This window comes from Pongo pygmaeus, chromosome 10 (genome assembly GCF_028885625.2).
Source record: "Pongo pygmaeus isolate AG05252 chromosome 10, NHGRI_mPonPyg2-v2.0_pri, whole genome shotgun sequence".
In the NCBI taxonomy this organism is placed as follows: Eukaryota; Metazoa; Chordata; class Mammalia; order Primates; family Hominidae; genus Pongo; species Pongo pygmaeus.
In genome coordinates, this window is record NC_072383.2 from 38092 (window position 1) to 56018 (window position 17927).

Sequence of the window (17927 nt, forward strand, 5' to 3'; positions counted from 1 at the left end):
CTCAATTTAAAGAGATCCCCATGGCCACAGGGCCCCTGCCCAGGGGCTTGTCACCTCCCCCACCTTCTTCCCGAGTCACTGCTGCAGCCCTGCTCCCTAACCTGCCCCACAGCCCTGCCTGGATTTGTATCTCCCTGGCTTGGTGCCAGTTCCTCCAAGTTGATGGCACCTCCCTCCCTCTCAACCACTTGAGCAAACTCCAAGACATCTTCTACCCCAACACCAGCAATTGTGCCAAGGGCCATCAGGCTCTCAGCATGACTATTTTTAGAGACCCCGTGTCTGTCACTGAAACCTTTTTTGTGGGAGACTATTCCTCCCATCTGCAACAGCTGCCCCTGCTGACTGCACTTCTCTCCTCCCTCTCACCCCAGAGAAACAGGTCAGCTGGGATCTTCTGCCCCCACTGCCTAGAGACCAACAGGGGCAGGAGGCAAGTCACTGACCCCGAGACATTTGCATCCTGCACAGCTAGAGGTCCTTTATTAAAAGCACACTGTTGGTTTCTGCTCAGCTCAGTTCTTTATTGATTTGTGTGCCGTTTTCTCTGGAAGCCTCTTTAGAGAAGAGAAGAACACACTGGTGCAGGCTGGGTGGAGCCGTCCCCCCATGGAGCACAGGCAGACAGAAGTCCCCGCCCCAGCTGTGTGGCCTCAGGCCAGCCTTCCGCTCCTTGAAGCTGGTCTCCGCATAGTGCTGGTTCCATCACCACCCCCTCCCAGGGAAGCAGGTCTGAGCAGCTTGTCCTGGCTGTGTCCATGTCAGAGCAACGGCCCAAGTCTGAGTCTGGGGGAGGAAGGTGTCATGGAGCCCCCTAGGATTCCCAGTCGTCCTCGTCCTCTGCCTGTGGCTGCTGCGGTGGCGGCAGAGGAGGGATGGAGTCTGACACGCGGGCAAAGGCTCCTCCAGGCCCCTCACCAGCCCCAGGTCCTTTCCCAGAGATGCCTGGAGGGAAAAGGCTGAGTGAGGGTGGTTGGTGGGAAACCCTGGCTCCCCCAGCCCCCGGAGACTTAAATACAGGAAGAAAAAGGCAGGAGAGAATTACAATGTGCCGGCCCAGGGCGGGCAGTGGTCCTGCCTCCTACCTTTGCGCCTCATGACCAGCTTGTTGAAGAGATCCGACATCAAGTCCCCACCTTGGCTCGTGGCTCTCACTGCAACGAGAAAGCCACAGACTGGGGTGAAGAGTTCAGTCACATGTGACCCGTGGCTCCCTGTCCCCACCCCCATGACACTCCCCAGCCCTCCAAGGCCACTGTGTTTCCCAGTGAGCTCAGAGCCTCAGTCGATCCCCGACCCAGCACTGGGCACTGATGAGAAAGCGGTTGTTTGAGGAGCCACCTCCCAGCCACCTCGGGGACAGGGCCAGGGTGTGCAGCACCACTGCACGATGGGGAAACTGGCCCAGAGAGGTGAGGCAGCTTGCCTGGGGTCACAGAGCAAGGCAAAAGCAGCGCTGGGTACAAGCTCAAAACCATAGTGCCTAGGGCACTGCCGCTGCACGCGCAGGCATCGCATCACACCAGTGTCTGCGTTCACAGCAGGCATCATCAGTAGCCTCAAGAGGCCTCAGGTCCAGTCTCTAAAAATATCTCAGGAGGCTGCAGTGGCTGACCATTGCCTTGGACTGCTCTTGGCAGTCAAAGAAGATTCTCCTTGTCACAGCTTGAGCTGGGTGAGCTTGGAGAGGAAAGCTCCACTATGGCTCCCAAACCAGGAAGGAGCCATGACCCAGGCAGGAGGGCTGAGGACCTCTGGTGGCAGCCCAGGGCTTCCAGCATGTGCCCTAGGGGAAGCAGGGGCCGGCTGGCAGGAGCAGGGGGTGGGCAGAAAGCACCCAGTGGACTCAGGGCTGGAGGGGAGGAGGCGATCTTGCCCAAGGCCCTCCGACCGCAGGCTCCAGGGCCCGCTCACCTTGCTCCTGCTCCTTCTGCTTCTTCTTCTCCAGCTTTCGCTCCTTCACGCTGCGCAGCTTGGCCTTGCCGATGCCCCCAGCTTGGCGGATGGACTCTAGCAGAGTGGCCCGGCCACCAGAGGGGTCGACCACTTCCCTGGGAGCTCCCTGGACTGGAGCCGGGAGGTGGGGAACGGGGCAAGGAGGAAAGGCTGCTCAGGCAGGGCTGGGGAAGCTTATTGTGTCCAAGAGCCTGCTGGGAGGGAAGGCACCTCCCCTCAAATGATAAGCCCCGTGCTGGGGAGACCAGACCTTTCGAGACTGTGTGGGGCCTGGGCACTGACTTCTGCAACCACCTGAGCGCAGGCATCCTGTATGCAGACACTCCCTGCTCCCTCTCTAGCCCCCACCCTGCAGAGCTGGACCCCTGAGCTAGCCATGCTCTGACAGTCTCAGTTGCACACATGAGCCAGCAGAGGGGTTTTGTGCCACTTCTGGATGCTAGGGTTAGACTGGGAGATACAACAGTAAAGCTGAAATGTTGTAATTTCAGGGACACTGAAAAATGTGTTGCTGTGGTTTGTTATTAGACCCCTTCTTCCCTTTGGTTTAATTAGGAACAGGGAACCCAGAGCCTCACTAGTTCAGGCTCCCTCTGCCCTAGAGGTGAGAATTCCACAGCTCTACAGTTTGAAAACCACTATTTTATGAACCAAGTAGAACAAGATATTTGAAATGGGAACTATTCAGAAAATTGAGAATTTCTGACCACTTAACAAACCCACAGAAAATCCACCCGAGTGCACTGAGCACACCAGAAATGAGGTGGCCTCAAAGAGCTGCTCCCACCTGAAGGAGACGCGCTGCTGCTGCTGTCGTCCTGCCTGGCGCCTTGGCCTACAGGGGCCGCGGTTGAGGGTGGGAGTAGGGGTGCACTGGCCAGCACCTCAGGAGCTGGGGGAGGTGGTGGGGGCGGTGGGGGTGGTGGGGGTGCTGTTAGTACCCCATCTTGTAGGTCTGAAACACAAAGTGTGGGGTGTCTAGGTCAGAAGGTGTGTGAGCAGGGAGGTCCCTAGCCCAGCTCCCATCCCAGAACCCAGCTCACCTGCCTTAAGAGGCTCGGCTACCTCAGTGTGGAAGGTGGGCAGTTCTGGAATGGTGCCAGGGGCAGAGGGGGCAATGCCGGGGCCCAGGTCAGCACTGTACATGAGGTCGTTGGCAATGCCGGGCAGGTCAGGCAGGTAGGATGGCACATCAATCTCAGGCACCTGGCCCAGGTCTGGCACATAGAAGTAGTTTTCTGGGACCTGCAAGATTAGGCAGGGACATGTGAGAGGTGACAGGGACCTGCAGGGGCAGCCAACAAGACCTTGTGTGCACCCCCCATGGGTGGAATAAGGGGCTCAATAGCCTTGCCTGGAGAGGAGCTCTGGCAAGGCCCTGGGCCACTGCACCTGTCCCCACCTCTGTCCCGCCCCTCCCACCTGCTGTTCCAGCTGCTCTCTCTTGCTGATGGACAAGGGGGCATCAAACAGCTTCTCCTCTGTCTCTGCCCCCAGCATCACATGGGTCTTTGTTACAGCACCAGCCAAGGGGTCCAGGAAGACATACTTCTTGTACCTACAGGGGCGACATGGGGGTCAGGCAAGCTGACACCTGCTGTCCTGAGCCCATGTTCCTCTCCCACATCATCAGGGGCACAGTGTGCACTGTGGGGTCCCAGGCCTCCCGAGCCAAGCCACCCCAGTCACCCCCTGGCTCCTGGCCTATGTGCTGTACCTGTGTCTGATGCCCTGGGTCCCCACTAAGCCAGGCCGGGCCTCCCGCCCACACCCCTCGGCCCTGCCTTATGGCCATACAGGTTCTCGGTGGTGTTGAAGAGCAGCAAGGAGCTGACAGAGCTGATGTTGCTGGGAAGACCCCCAAGTCCCTCTTCCGCATCATCCTCGGGCTCCGGCTTGGTGCTCACGCACACAGGAAAGTACTTCAGCTTCTCCTGGGAGGGCCAGGATGGCCAAGGGATGGTAAATATTTAGTGCTGGGCCTAATCAGCTGCCACCCCATCCCAGTCAGCCTCCTCTGGGGGACAGAACCCTATGGTGGCCCCGGCTCCTCCCCAGTATCCAGTCCTCCTGGTGTGTGACAGGCTAAGTTATGTGCGTGGCCAGCAGACCTGCAGGGCCCGCTCGTCCAGGGGGCGGTGCTTGCTCTGGATCCTGTGGCGGGGGCGTCTCTGCAGGCCAGGGTCCTGGGCGCCTGTGAAGATGGAGCCATATTCCTGCAGGCGCTCCGGAGCAGGGTACTTGGCACTGGAGAACACCTGTGGACACAGGGACAAGTCTGAGGGGCCCCCAAGAGGCTCCGAGGGCTAGGATTGCTTGGCAGGAGAGGGTGGAGTTGGGAGCCTGGGCGAGAAGAAAGCCCAAGGTACAGGTGGGCAGCAGGGCAGAGACTGGGCAGCCTCAGAGGCACGGGGAAATGGAGGGACTGCCCAGTAGCCTCAGGACACAGGGGCATGGGGACTACCTTGATGGCCTTCTTGCTGCCCTTGATCTTCTCAATCTTGGCCTGGGCCAAGGAGACCTTCTCTCCAATGGCCTGCACCTGGCTCCGGCTCTGCTCTACCCGCTGGGAGATCCTGCCATGGAGAAGATCACAGAGGCTGGGCTGCTCCCCACCCCCAGCACACCTCCTGCTCCTAACAGCAGACCTGCCAGGCCAGGCCCTCAGGCAAGGGCTCTTAAGTCAGGGTCACCTGCTTGCCAGGGCCGATCTTGGTGCCATCCAGGGGCCTCTACAAGGGTAATCTGACCTGCAGGGTCGAGGAGTTGACGGTACTGAGTTCCCTGCACTCTCAGTAGGGACAGGCCCTGTGCTGGCACCTGTACATGCTATCTGAAGGACAGCCTCCAGGGCGCACAGAGGATGGTATTTACACATGCACACATGGCTATTGATGGGGCATTTCACAACCCCTCATGATCACGTGCAGCAGATAAAGTGGCCTCTGCAGAGGGGGAATGGAGACCGGAGGCTGAGACTGGCAAGGCTGGACCTGAGTGTCGTCACCTAAATTCAGACAGGGAACTGCCCCTGCACATAGTGAACGGATCACTGAGCAAACCCTGAGTCCCGACCACCACCTCTGTGTGGTCTAGATCCTCACCTGCTTCCATCCTCCCTGGTGCTGGGTGGGCCCAGTGATATCAGCTGCCCTGCTGTTCCCCAGATGTGCCGAGTGCATTCTTGTGTGCTTGCATCTCATGGAACGCCATTTCCCCAGACATCCCTGCGGCTGGCTCCTGGTGCCCGAGGCCCAAGTGCCTGATGCTTTAAGGCACATAACCCCTCATGCTTTTCCATGTTCTTTGGCCACAGCAAGGCCACTCTCACTGCAAAGTTAACTCTGATGTGTGTGTAACACAACATCCTCCTCCCAGTCGCCCCTGTAGCTCCCCTACCTCCAAGAGCCCAGCCCTTGCCCACAGGGCCACACTCCACATTGAGAGCAGCCTCCGCACTCACCTGGCACGAGCGAGCCTGTGTGATGCACAGGGATGAAAAGGCAGAGGTGCAACTGGGGCTCATGAGGAAAGGTAGGAGGAGGATGTGGGATGGTGGAGGGGTTGCAGACTCTGGGCTAGGGAACGCTGGGATGTCTCTAAAGGTTGGAATGAATGGCCTAGAATTGGACCCAATAAGCCAAAGCCACTTCCACCAACTTTAGAAGGCCTTGGCCCCCAGAGAGCCAATTTCACAATCCAGGGGTCCCCGTGCCCTAATGGGTCTGCCCTGATTACTCCTGGCTCCTTGTGTGCAGGGGGCTTAGGCATGGCAGGGCTGGGAGTACCAGCAGGCACCCAAGCAGCTTAAGTGTTCCATGACAGACTGGTATGAAGGTGGCCACAATTCAGAAAGAAAAAAGAAGAGCACCATCTCCTTCCAGTGAGGAAGCGGGGCCACCACCCAGCGTGTGCTCCATCTTTTCTGGCTGGGGAGAGGCCTTCATCTGCTGTAAAGGGTCCTCCAGCACAAGCTGTTTTAATTTACCCTAGTTGCCAAGGCAGCCTCATTCTGCCTTGGGTGCTGACAAGACGTTCAGTAGTTGCATAAGCTCTGCATTCGAGGTCCACAGGGGCAGTGGGAGGGAACTGAGACTGGGGAGGGACAAAGGCTGCTCTGTCCTGGTGCTCCCACAAAGGACAGAAGGGCTGATCACTCAAAGTTGCAAACACCAAGCTCAACAATGAGCCCTGGAAAATTTCTGGAATGGATTATTAAACAGAGAATTTGTAAGCACTTAGAAAAGGGCCAGCACTGCTCGAAATGCACAGCATTTCTCTTTGTAACAGGATTATCAGCCTGCTGTGCCCGGGGAAAACGTGCGGCACAGTGCATCTCCAGTCACCAGGATTTTGATGGCTTCTAACAAAATCTTGTAGACAAGATGGAGCTATGGGGGTTGGAGGAGAGAACACATAGGAAAAATCAGAGCCAAATGAACCACAGCCCCAAAGGGCACAGTTGGACAATGGACTGATTCCAGCCTTGCACGGAGGGATCTGGCAGAGTCCATCCAGTTCATTCAACACCTGGTTAGAAAACTGGGGCCAGCACATAGCGGAAGGGTAAACTGGTTTCATGATCGAATCAAGGCTCAGACAATTTTTAAAGGCCAGAGAGTAGACTGCAATCACCAAGATGAAATTTACAAGGAACAAATTGAAGCCCAACATTTAGGTTTTAAAAATCAAGTGTATAAATATAGAAGGTGGAGGGAACTTGTCTTAGACACAGTTCAGGTGAAGAAAGACCTGGAAACTTCTGTTAACTATAAGCTCAGTAGGGGCTAAAAGCATGTTAATCAGCATAAAAAGGCAATGAGATCTTAGGGCACACAGCTCCCCGTCCCTCTTCTGACCTTCATCCATCTTTCAATCAGCAGGGACCATGCACTCTCTTGGAGGCACCACAGAAAACAGAGCCCTGGACTCATGAACAAATCCATGCCAGGCACCAGTCTCAGCCACAGTTACATCCCTTTAAACTGGATCCACACAGTAACAGGACTCTGAACTCCCCTGCAGACTGCAAAGTCTGCCTCATTCACTGCTATGTCTCTAGCACCTGGGATGGGGCCTGACGTGTAACAGCCACTGGCTGAACAGAAAGTGACAAATGAGCAAACATCTCAAGGAGGGTGATGAGGATGGTGATGAGTGAGAAACTCCCGACATATGAAGGTAACTGAAGGATGTTCTGGCTAAAGATCAGAAGACTTTGAGAATATGATCATTCCCCTCAAATATCAAAAATATCAAAAGGGCTGTCAGGTGGAGAAGTGAGTAAACTTATATCAGGAAGAGTGGGCAGAGTTGCAAGGAAACAGATCTCTCTGTTCTGTTAAAAAAAAAAATTCTCATAAACAACTGCATCACTTTGCAGAGCAATTAGGTTCCAGCTCACAAGCGCCTTCCAGGGGTGCCCCAAGGGCAAATCCTGTCTAAGGTGGAGGTAGAAGACATGATCCTGGGGCTCTTTCCTTAGCCAAGAGCCCATGAGACTAAGGAACATCGTGCTTGTTGACAAAGCCCCCGGACAGTCTATTCTCTTACAGTCACAGGCTATGGTGCCGACTCAGGATCAGAAAGCTTGCAGCATATCTGCTATCTCCATGGACTAGCAGGATGGTCTGGAAGGCTGTGTCAGGAAGGCCCGTAGGCCTCACTGGGGCCAGGCCGCCGTTGAACAATGTCCACCCTGCGGGTGGGGGAATGGTGCCATGAGAGCCATTTGTCTGTCATTCCTGGTCCAGAAACCCTTGGCTTGGTGGCCTACTTCAAGGTAGGTCAGTTTACAAGCTCAGTGCTGAAGCCAGACCCTATGGCACGCTCGCCCAGCACTAGAGAGGAAGCTGCCTCTGTGCACATCAGGGATGGAAGTGGCTCACCCAGCCTGTTCGGCGCGTGGTCTCACTAAGGGTCCATCTTCCTCTATCTGCCCCGGAGGGGACCATCTCCAAGCATCCCTTGCTTTCCTCCTTCTCCCCCCTCCACCCCTCACTGTTCAATAAATTGAGTGCATCCCATTTGTAGAGCACAGTGCTGGGGCCGTGGGAGTCAAAGACGAATCAGACGACACACATCCACACTCAAAGGGACTCAGGGCTTCTGGGGAAGTACGAAATGAGTACCAATAACCACAACATCCCACAGGCCTGGGTTTCACATCTGTTTAGCAGCAGTGTGACCCTGGTGAGGTCACTAACTGGTCTTTGCCTCAGCTTCTTCCACTGAAAAACAGGAATGGTCCCTTCTACATCATGGGATTACTGTGAAGGTGAGAAGATCATGGCCCATCAACATCAGCACACCAGTCCCCCTAGAGGCTGCTGGGGAGGAAGAAGCAGGGAGCACCCACTCCTGACCCAGATTCACATTCACTGCTTCTCCTCCCCTGCCTCTGTCGTGACCCCAGGGAAGCAGACCCTGAACCTGGGCTCTTGCCTTCACCTTTATCTTCTCCACTCTGGGATGATTAAGAATGACTTGCTAATTATGCAGTGATCTAGTGCAATGTGTAACCTTCGGGGCCACCAGGTGTCAATCAGTAGAGAGAACAAGGGAGAAGGAGGGATGGAGGAAGCGAGGACAAGGGGAAAGGGGAAAGGGGAAAGGGGAAAGGAGGAAGGGGAGAAGAAAGGAAGACGTGGGGAAAAGGAAAAAGAAAGAGATGGAGGAAAGGACCAAGAGCTTCGCAGAGAAAATCACCCTTCCCAGGGGGAAGGTGCTGGGCAGTGGCACTGCCTCTTGGGGGAAGAGGTTGGGCAGGGGCTGACAGGCAATGGCAGATGACAGCATCCAAACTTCCACACAGAGTCTGTTCCTTCCTCTTCCCTGTGCCATCCCAACTCCCTCCTGCCTTGTCATCTACGTCACGGGAAGCAGGTGACATATCTGGCCCGTTATTTTGGGGGCCTGACTTCTCCCAGGTGAAGAGGGGGCAGATGGAGGGGCAGAAAGAGGGGGCAGGGAGGGGCTGGAGGGCACAGCTGAAGACAGCCTGGGAGGTGCTTGTCATCCCCTCCAGTCTCTGCACACTCCCGGCTGCAGCAGAGCAGGAGGAGAGAGCACAGCCTGGAATGCTAATTTGCCAGGAGCTCACCTGCCTGCGTCACTGGGCACAGACGCCAGTGAGGCCAGAGGCCGGGCTGTGCTGGGGCCTGAGATGGGGTGGTGGGGAGAGAGGCTCTCCTCTGCCCTTGTCTCTTCTGTGTAGGAGGTTTCTAAGCAGGAGGAGCGCGTTTAAGGGGAGGGATTCAAAGCTGGTCACATCCCCACCAAAAAAGCCCATGAACAATGAAAAGCCCACTTGCTTGTCCAGTTCTACAGGAGGGGAAAGTGGAGGAGGAGAGGTGGCGGTGCTCCCAACTCCACTGCCAGTCATCACTGACTCTCCCTTTCCTTCATCCTCGTTCCCTATCTGTCACCATTTCCTGTCGTTGTTTCCTCTGAATGTCTCACCCTGCCCTCCCTGTTTGCAAGTCCCCTGTCTGTAGCCTCATCCCTGTCACATCCTGACTACAATAACAGCTTCTGGGTGTCCCTGGCATCCACTCTCTCTCCCTTCTTGTCCCTTCCGTGACGGATGCCTGAGGAACCTTCCCCAAACTCTTCTGTTCTATCCCTGCCCTGCTCAAAATCCAATCACAGCTCCCTAACACTCCTGAATAACCAACGTGAAGTCCTGTCTTGAGTACTCCGTGGGCCCTAACTCACTCATCCCAACTCTTCATTCACTGCCTTGCCCCACACCCTGCCATGGAGCCCCCCGTGGCACCGTGGGGACACAAAGGAACCAGGGCAAAGCTCCCTCAGCACCATCCAAAGAGGCCTGGCCCACAGGCTCATGGAAAGTCAGCCTCTCACGCCCCGAGAGCTGAGTGCAAGGAGAGGCAGGGCTGTCTGCGCTTCCCATGCAGAAGCACCCCCTCCACCCCTGTGCAGGCCAGCCTAGACCACCACACACCACGTTCCAAGCCACACTGAGGCTTCTCTCCAAGCCTGCGGCCCCCATTTCCAGACCCCACCAGGGCGACCTGCACATCCACCTCCCTAACCCTGCCCCCTCTTCCAGGAGTCTGCCCTATGTGGAGTGGGCACGTGGTTTTCCTCTTCAGCAACTATTTCCTTTTTACTCAAGCAATGGCCCCATTTCCCTTGGGGAATCCATCTCTCTCGCAGGCTTAGTCCCAGAGCTTCAGGTGGGGCTGCCCACAGAGCTCCTCAGTCTAAGCCAAGTGGTGTGTCATAGTCCCCTGGCCCCAATAATGGATTCTGGGACAGACACGAGGACCAAGCCAGGTGGGATGGGTGAGTGTGGCTTCTGGAGGAAGTGGGGACACGGGAGAGCATTCTTTCCTGCTGGACCTGACCCTGTCTCACGTCACCTTGCCACCTGTCTGGGAATGCAGCCAGACCCAAAGAAGCAAACTGACATGGTAGGAAAGCAAAACCAGGACCTGAGGACATCATTTTAGCCCTTACTCCGAAGGCTGCTCTACTGATTGGTTAATTTTTGCTTAGTTTGGTTTGGGGGAGTTCTGACAGGCGTGCCATCAATTCTTACCAATTTCTCTCCACTCTAGACCCTGAGAAGCCCACACAGTTCATGCTAGCAATTAACAATCAATCTCGCCCTATGTGTTCCCATTCCAGCCTCTAGGACAGTGTCAGCCACATAATTGGTATCTCTTAAGGTCCAGCACTAGGTGGAGCACATGGTGGAGAGACAGATGCAGTGACCTGGAACCAAGGAGTGAGGGAGCCAGGACTCAGGCCCAAGGCTCCTGAGAGGCATCCGGCCCTCCCTGGGCTGTGCCAGCAGCTTGGAGAACCCACACTCAATGAACGCAGCACTCCACTACCCAGGAAATGCCTTCCTGCCCTCTCCTCTCCTCATCCCATCCCTGGGCAGGGGACATGCAACTGTCTACAAGGTGCCAAGTACCAGGACAGGAAAGGAAAGATGCCAAAAATCCAGGGCTGCCCTCAGAGAAGGGCAACCATGCAGTCCCCATCTTGGCGAGGAAACACAATTTCCGAGGGAATGGTTTTGGCCTCCATTCTAAGTGCTGGACATGGGGTGGCCATAATCTGGAGCTGATGGCTCTTAAAGACCTGCATCCTCTTCCCTAGGCATCCCTTGGGCACATTTAGCACAACAATAAGCACAAAAGGTGCATCCAGCACTTTCTGTTACTATTGGTGGCAGGTTCATGAACGGCAACCAAAGGCAGTGTACGGGTCAAGATTATCAACAGGGAAGAGCTGGCATTTCCTGAAGGCTTCCTAAGTGCCAGGCACTGTTCCATTCCTTTGCATGTTTTGATTAATTTAATCTTTACAATAATTCTGCCAGGAAGCTACCATTATTACCACAACTTCACAAATGAGAACACTGAGGCTTAGAGGGGCTGGGTTGTTCACGGTTACAGAGGAAGAAAACAGGGGAGCTGGATCTGAGCCAAGGCATCAACTCCAAGGTAACCCCTCAGTCACTTCAGTGCGTGCCCCCTAGTTACTGGGACATTCTTGACAAGCTTGGGGCAAGCCGGTGAGTCAGTGGGGGAGGACTTTCAGGAAGAGGTAGGTTCCCAGTTGGTGACAGAAGAGGACGCTGCAAAGTGAAGGAGCAGGGGCTCCAGGTCTGGCGACAACCAGGGAATGGACAGGGCAGGGATGACTTGGACCACGAGAGGGACCTGAGTCAGGCAGTCACATACTTCCCGCTGGGGTCTACCACGTGAGGCACAGTGTGGGATCCTGGGAAGGAGACCAAGCCTCATTTCAGGTTGCTTATGGCCAAAGACAGGACCTGTGTACCCGACAACCCCTAGAACCTTTGCCAAAAAACGGCAAACACCATTCACTCACTCATGTTAGATAAACACTGAGTGAAGTCACTGGAGCCCAAGGGCTGTGCGAGGTCAGCGTTGCCAATACAAGAAGCTGCACCCCTCCAGCTCGGCTCCCTCAATGGCCACTCCGTGCTCCAGCCATGCTGGCTTCCTTTTAGGTCCTCCACCTCAAGGCTATAGTTCATGTGCTTCTTTTGGAATGTTCTTCCTGACCTACCCACTCAACCCTCAGACTTTACCATAAATGTCATTTCCTCCCCTCCACCTTCCCTGACCTGAAACCAAGCCAGGCCTCCCATGACGAGCCTCACAGTACCCCATCTCCCCTGAACAGATGCAGTAAAAACCCACAGAACCCGGGGCCATGATCTATGGCTTTGAATCCTGGCTCTGTCACTTGGCCAGGTCTCTCAGCCTTTCTGTGCCTCAGTTTCCTCATCTATAAAATGAGATGATGGCAGTGCCTGCTCATGAAGTGTGAGTTAATGCACTCAAATCAATGGTGGTGCATGGTTTATGCTATATGAATATTAGTGATTACAAAATATTATCAATAGACCTTGTCACAACTGTGATTGAAGAACTAATCATGTATTGGTTATTTAGGTCTTTCTCTCCTGCCAGAATGTGCGCTCCAGCTGCAGAGGCATGTTGCCTTATCCGTGGCTGGGTATATAGAGATTCCCACACTGCCTTGCACACGAGCACTACTGGGTAAATATTTGCTGGCTGCAGGAAAACGTGAAGGAACAGGCCCTCCAATGGGAGGCAAAGCACGAGTTGTGAGAGCAGCGCCACCACAGGAAACCAGGAGGCTAAGTGGGGTGGAAGGGAGTGAGCTCTCGGACTCCCACGAGTAAAAGCTTCCAAGCTGGGCTCTCACATTCAGCCCCTCCCCACACAGGGAAGCCAGATGGGTTCCCCAGGACCAGGATTCCCCAAGGGGGCTGCTCCCAGAGGGTGCGTTGCTGGGATTGCCCAGGACAGGGACGGCCCTCTCATCAGGTGGGGGTGGGTGGCAGCACCCACCTGCTGAAGATGTCTCCAGAGACCTTCTGCAGGTACTGCAGGGCATCCGCCATCTGCTGGACGGCCTCCTCTCGCCGCAGGTCTGGCTGGATGAGGGGCACGGCATAGGTCTGACCTGCCAGGGAGTGCTGCGTCCTCACAGGAGTCATGGTGCCTGTGGGTGGGAGCCGGAGCATCAGAGCCACCCACGACCACCTGCGCCCACCCAGCACGGGGCAGGGTGGCGTTGAGACAACACAGCCCTCATCCCAACTATGCACATAGCTTCAGCCGGCACAGACAGGGGAGTCGGGCACAGAGCATTTGCTGGGAGGCCAGGAGCACATAGGTGGGATTCTGCTGAGTGAATGAGGGAAAGGGCAGGACCAGGGACTGGGGAATTTGTAGGGTCAATGGAGGAGTTCAGAGAAGGTGCAACATTTCTGACCCCCTACAAGGTGCTTGATACCTGCCACGCACCCTTTCCATACATTGTCTCAGTTCAGCTCCCCACCTTGGATAAACAAGAAACCTTGGTTGCAGAGGGAAAAAGAGGCTGGAAACAAAGGGGTAGAAATGGGGTAGTGGGGGAGATTGCCTGATCAACTGCCAAATGGTACCCAGTTCTGGAAAAGCACAAAAAATGTGCACACACAGGTTCTTCCCACTTTAACCCCTGAGGAAGTTGAGGCCTCCTCCTGAAACAGACTGGGCAGTGGCTAGTGACTCTAGGTATAGAAGTATCCAGCCCTGCTCACCCAGGCTAGAGCTTAGGGGGCCAAGAGGAAAGAGGTGCCTGTGGGGGTGGAGGACAGGAAGGAAAAACACTCCTGGAATTGCAAAGTGAGGGCAGAGTCTATTTATATTGGGTTTAATTAACTCCTCTCCCTGATGCCACTAAAGCAGCAATCACACTGCAGACGGCACTGATTTGATTGGCAAGAGATGCACCAGGCAGAATATTAAGGGACCAGGCCCCTAAAAATAGGCCTAATCACAGCCCCTCGCTGGAAAATGGTAAGGAAGACATTAATCAGGCCTGGCACTGTGCCCTAGACCTGCTCCCCTAGGCACTACAGTGGGGCCCTTGGTTGCAACACAAGTAGGTAGAGATGGATGAGTGTGACATGAAGGGCCTAGGAGATTTCATTCGGGTTTAAAATGCTGTGACCTTGAGTAAGCTGCCGTCTCTGAATCTGATCCTTTCCATTTCCCATTCTCCAAACTGAGAACTAGCACTGCTGAGACGTGGTTATTCCCAATAATACTTTGTATATTTTACATAACGTACCGCACCAACATCTTCACCCAGCTGGAGCCTACTCCTTTGCTCCCCCTGCTGGCTTCCCCAGCCCTCCCTTCTGCCCTCGTCAGGCCAGCACTTCTCACGATCTGCTCTTGAGCTTTTTCTCCAGCAGTGAGTTCCTCCTTTGCATACAGGCTTTCCAGACCTGTACTTGCCTTGAATACTCATCAGGGCCCAGGAGTTACTCCTCACCTCCCACTTATTTTTCCTCCAATCAAATAACTAAAGCATGGCCAGGTGATGCCCGGCCAACTGAGAAACCTAACCCTCTGAGACCACCACACCCCTTTCAAGCATGTTCCTCCCTCCCCTTCTTTGTATTTATACTGATGCAAGTTTGCTGGCTGTCCTAACTTATTTCTGTGCCTCAGTTCTCCCATATGTAAGATCACAAAGGGGGTAAAGATGCAAGATATTTCCTGTGCACATCTTCAGATGAATTCCTTGTTAGTGTGTGTGTGTTTGCTCACACATATGCGTGAAAGAAGAGTACATACACAAATCTCCTCAAAAAGGAGGCAGCAAGCCTGTTCAAGAATGGGACTGAATACACCTGATGAGCAGTTTACTTTCTGTCTGCAAACATCTACTGATCATCTATTAGGTGCAGGCCATGATCACAACAAAGATGAACAAGACACTACACTAGGCAGGGAGAGTCTCAAAAACAACTAAACTCAAATTAAATTCATTCTAATCCAGTCATGAGTACAAAGCTAAGGAGTGACAAATCCCTTTTGGAGTTAGGGGAGTCAGGAAAAAGCTCTTAGCAGAATGTGTGCCTCTCGGCCGGGCACAGTGGCTCACGCCTGTAATCCCAGCACTTTGGGAGGCCAAGGCAGGCAGATCACCTGAGGTCAGGAGTTCGAGACCAGTCTGACCAACATGGTGAAACTCCATCTCTACTAAAAATACAAAATTAGCCGGGCGTGGTGGTGCATGCCTGTAATCCCAGCTACTCAGGAGGCTGAGGAAGGAGAATCGCTTGAACCGGGGAGGTGGAGGTTGCAGTGAGCCAAGATCGCGCCATCGCACTCCAGCCTGGGCAACAAGAGTGAACCAGTTCCAGGAAGAAGGTGCAAAGACAGCATTCCAGGTAAAAGAAACAGCTTGAACAAAAAGTGTGTAGCAGAACAGCAAGCGGTCTTGAGTGCTGAGGGTACAATCATCCTTGGGGAAGTACTAGAAGAAAGAATGATACACAGAGGCCAGTTTGTTAAAAACACTTAAAATTAAAGCTAGGAGTTTGGACTTATGGCAGGAATGCAATCCTTAGACCTGTGCTGTCCAATATGGTAGCCACCAGGCACATGCAGCCACTGAGCACTTGAAATGTGGATAGTCTGAATTGAGATGTGCCGTAAGTGTAAAATATGCACCAAATTTCAAAGACTAGAAAAAAAGAATGTAAAATATCTTATTATTTTATATTGATTACATGCTAAAATAACCATATTTGGGATATACTGGATTTTAAAAATATATTACTAATTTCATGTTTCTTTTTACTTTTAGAAATCACATATGTGACTTAAATATTTCTTTTTCTTTCCTCTCACTCAGCGTCCTGTGATTCCAAAGAAATGAGTCTCTGCTCTTTTTGGGCAGGAGATATCCTAGAATAGACTCTGATCTAAGCATCAAAATTAATCATCATAACGTTATTATTTTATGGCCCCTTCTTCCCATATCTGGTAGCTTTTAAATGATGATCATGTAGATAATCTTTATTGTTCCTCTTTCAGCAGACGGTATTTTCTTATGCTACAACATGACTGCTAATAATACCTACATATGTTAGAACCATTGTGACTCCTCAAGAATCTCATCTAACTCTTATTATCAGTGAATTTATCATCATCCCCAATTTTAGATAAGGAAATGGGGTTAGAAAGACCAAATAACATTTTTTCAACATCAAAACACTAGCTTGAGATCATGCCCAGACTTGGATCTGTTGTCTGAATTCCAAGCTTTTTGTTATTTACTGATATGTTTTGTTTTCATGCATTAATAATGCAAATCTTAGTCCAAACATTTTGTTAGCAGTACCAACTGTAAGTCACCTTATCTTGATACTTTGTCTTTATGTAAACCTAAATTAGATCTGTTTTTGATACTGAGGGAACAACAAGGGAATCTAACACTAACCAGCCCCTAGTGTGTGGTCAACACTTTCGTTACTTTAGCATACATCACCCCAATTGTTTGTCTTCACCACACACTTTGGAGTTAGGTAGTACTATCTATTTTTACAAATAAGAAAACCCAGGCACAAAGGGGTTGATTAGCAATTATCTTTTGAAAAGCCTGTAGTGCTCATCTGAAGAAGTGACGGACCACCTCTTATTTAGTGGACAGACAATAACTAGTTGAGAAGACAGGGATTTTGATGGGGGAAAAAAAATTTCATCAAAAGTCATCTTCTATCAGGGAGTTTATGAGAAACCCTAGCTCCTCAGTTCCACAGTGGGTAACTGCAATTCATTCTAGGTCTGCGATATTTCCTGCCTATCCATTTTGTTAATTCTTCAATGCATTCCATAAATGCCTAAGTATTCTTTAATAATGGTGTTTTTCTTGCATCTATGAAGCTTTTTCAAATTCTTTTTAAGTGACAAAACTTGTACATGTGTATTGCACAATATTTCTAGTCGACAGCACTGCTTTAGAGAATGTAAACCGTGCACTCCCAGGAAAATGCAGACACAGCACGCCTCTTTGGGGCCACGGTTTATAATTTTGGAGTGTTCGGAGCCCTTCCTGCAGACAGTTCTCCCACACCCCGCTCCAGGGTCTCTCCCCGAGTTACAGGCCTCGCTGTAGGCCCCGGGAACCCAACGCAGTGTCAGAGAAGTGGGGTCCCCTACGAGGGCCCAGGCGCTCCGGGCGGGCAGCAGCTGCGGAAGAGCCGCGCGAGTCTTCCCAGAACCCGGCCGGGGCGGGAAGACGCAGGACTGGGGAGGCGGAACCGGGACCCCGCAGAGCCCGGGTCCCTGCGCCCCACAAGCCTTGGCTTCCCTGCTAGGGCCGGGCAAGGCCGGGAGCAGGGCGCGGCTCCAGGGAGGAGGCTCCGGGGCGAGCCCAAGACGCCTCCCGGGCAGTCGGGGCCCAGCGGCGGCGTTCGCAGTGGAGCCGGACACCGGGCAGCGGCCGCGGAACACCAGCTTGGCGCAGGCTTCTCGGTCAGGAACGGTCCCGGGCCTCCCGCCCGCCTCCCTCCAGCCCCTCCGGGCCCCCCACTTCGCCCAGCCAGGCCCCCACGACCCTACTTCCCGCGGCCCCGAACGCCTCCTCACCTGCGAGCCGCCCTCCCGGAAGCTCCCGCCGCCGCTTCCGCTCTGCCGGAGCCGCTGGGTCCTAGCCCCGCCGTCCGCAGTCCGCCCGCGCCTCCGGGTCCTAACGCCGCCGTTTACCCTCCGCTGCGCCCTCCCCGAGCGCAGCTCCCGGACCCCGTGGACCCGGAGCGCTGTCCTGGCGGGCGGAGTCGCGGGCCTGGGCACGGAACTCACGCTCACTCCGAGCTGCCGACGTGCACACGGCTCCCATCCGTTGTCTTCCGAGCGCCAGGCCGCCCCTACCCATGCTTTCTGCTGTGCAGACCCTCTTCCTAGACCTCTATCCTTTGTCCCCTCGCTGCCTTCCCCTCAAGTTCAGGACCAAGCTGTCCGCCAGCCTCGGCTCCTCCGGGCAGCCCTCGCCCTGGGTGCGCCCCGGGGCCAGCGCAGGCCCAGGGCCCGCCCCTGCCCTCCAGCCCTACACCTTGACTCGCTTTCCTGCCTCTCTCAGCCTACCTGACC

The 17927-nt window shown here is 54.0% G+C and overlaps 1 protein-coding gene across 1 annotated transcript; it reads right to left on the reverse strand.

Moving 5' to 3' along the window:
- Positions 1-503: 503 nt before the first annotated feature.
- On the reverse strand, positions 504-17520 carry WASHC1 (WASH complex subunit 1). Its single transcript, XM_054442581.2, has 11 exons — positions 17427-17520; positions 12843-12996; positions 4421-4532; positions 4068-4214; positions 3754-3890; positions 3379-3514; positions 3000-3201; positions 2744-2911; positions 1915-2067; positions 1086-1154; positions 504-945 (listed from the first exon to the last, which is right to left on the reverse strand). The coding sequence occupies exons 2-11, from the start codon at positions 12989-12991 to the stop codon at positions 815-817; spliced, it is 1404 nt and encodes a 467-aa protein (XP_054298556.1). The 5' UTR covers positions 12992-12996; positions 17427-17520; the 3' UTR covers positions 504-814.
- Positions 17521-17927: the final 407 nt, after the last annotated feature.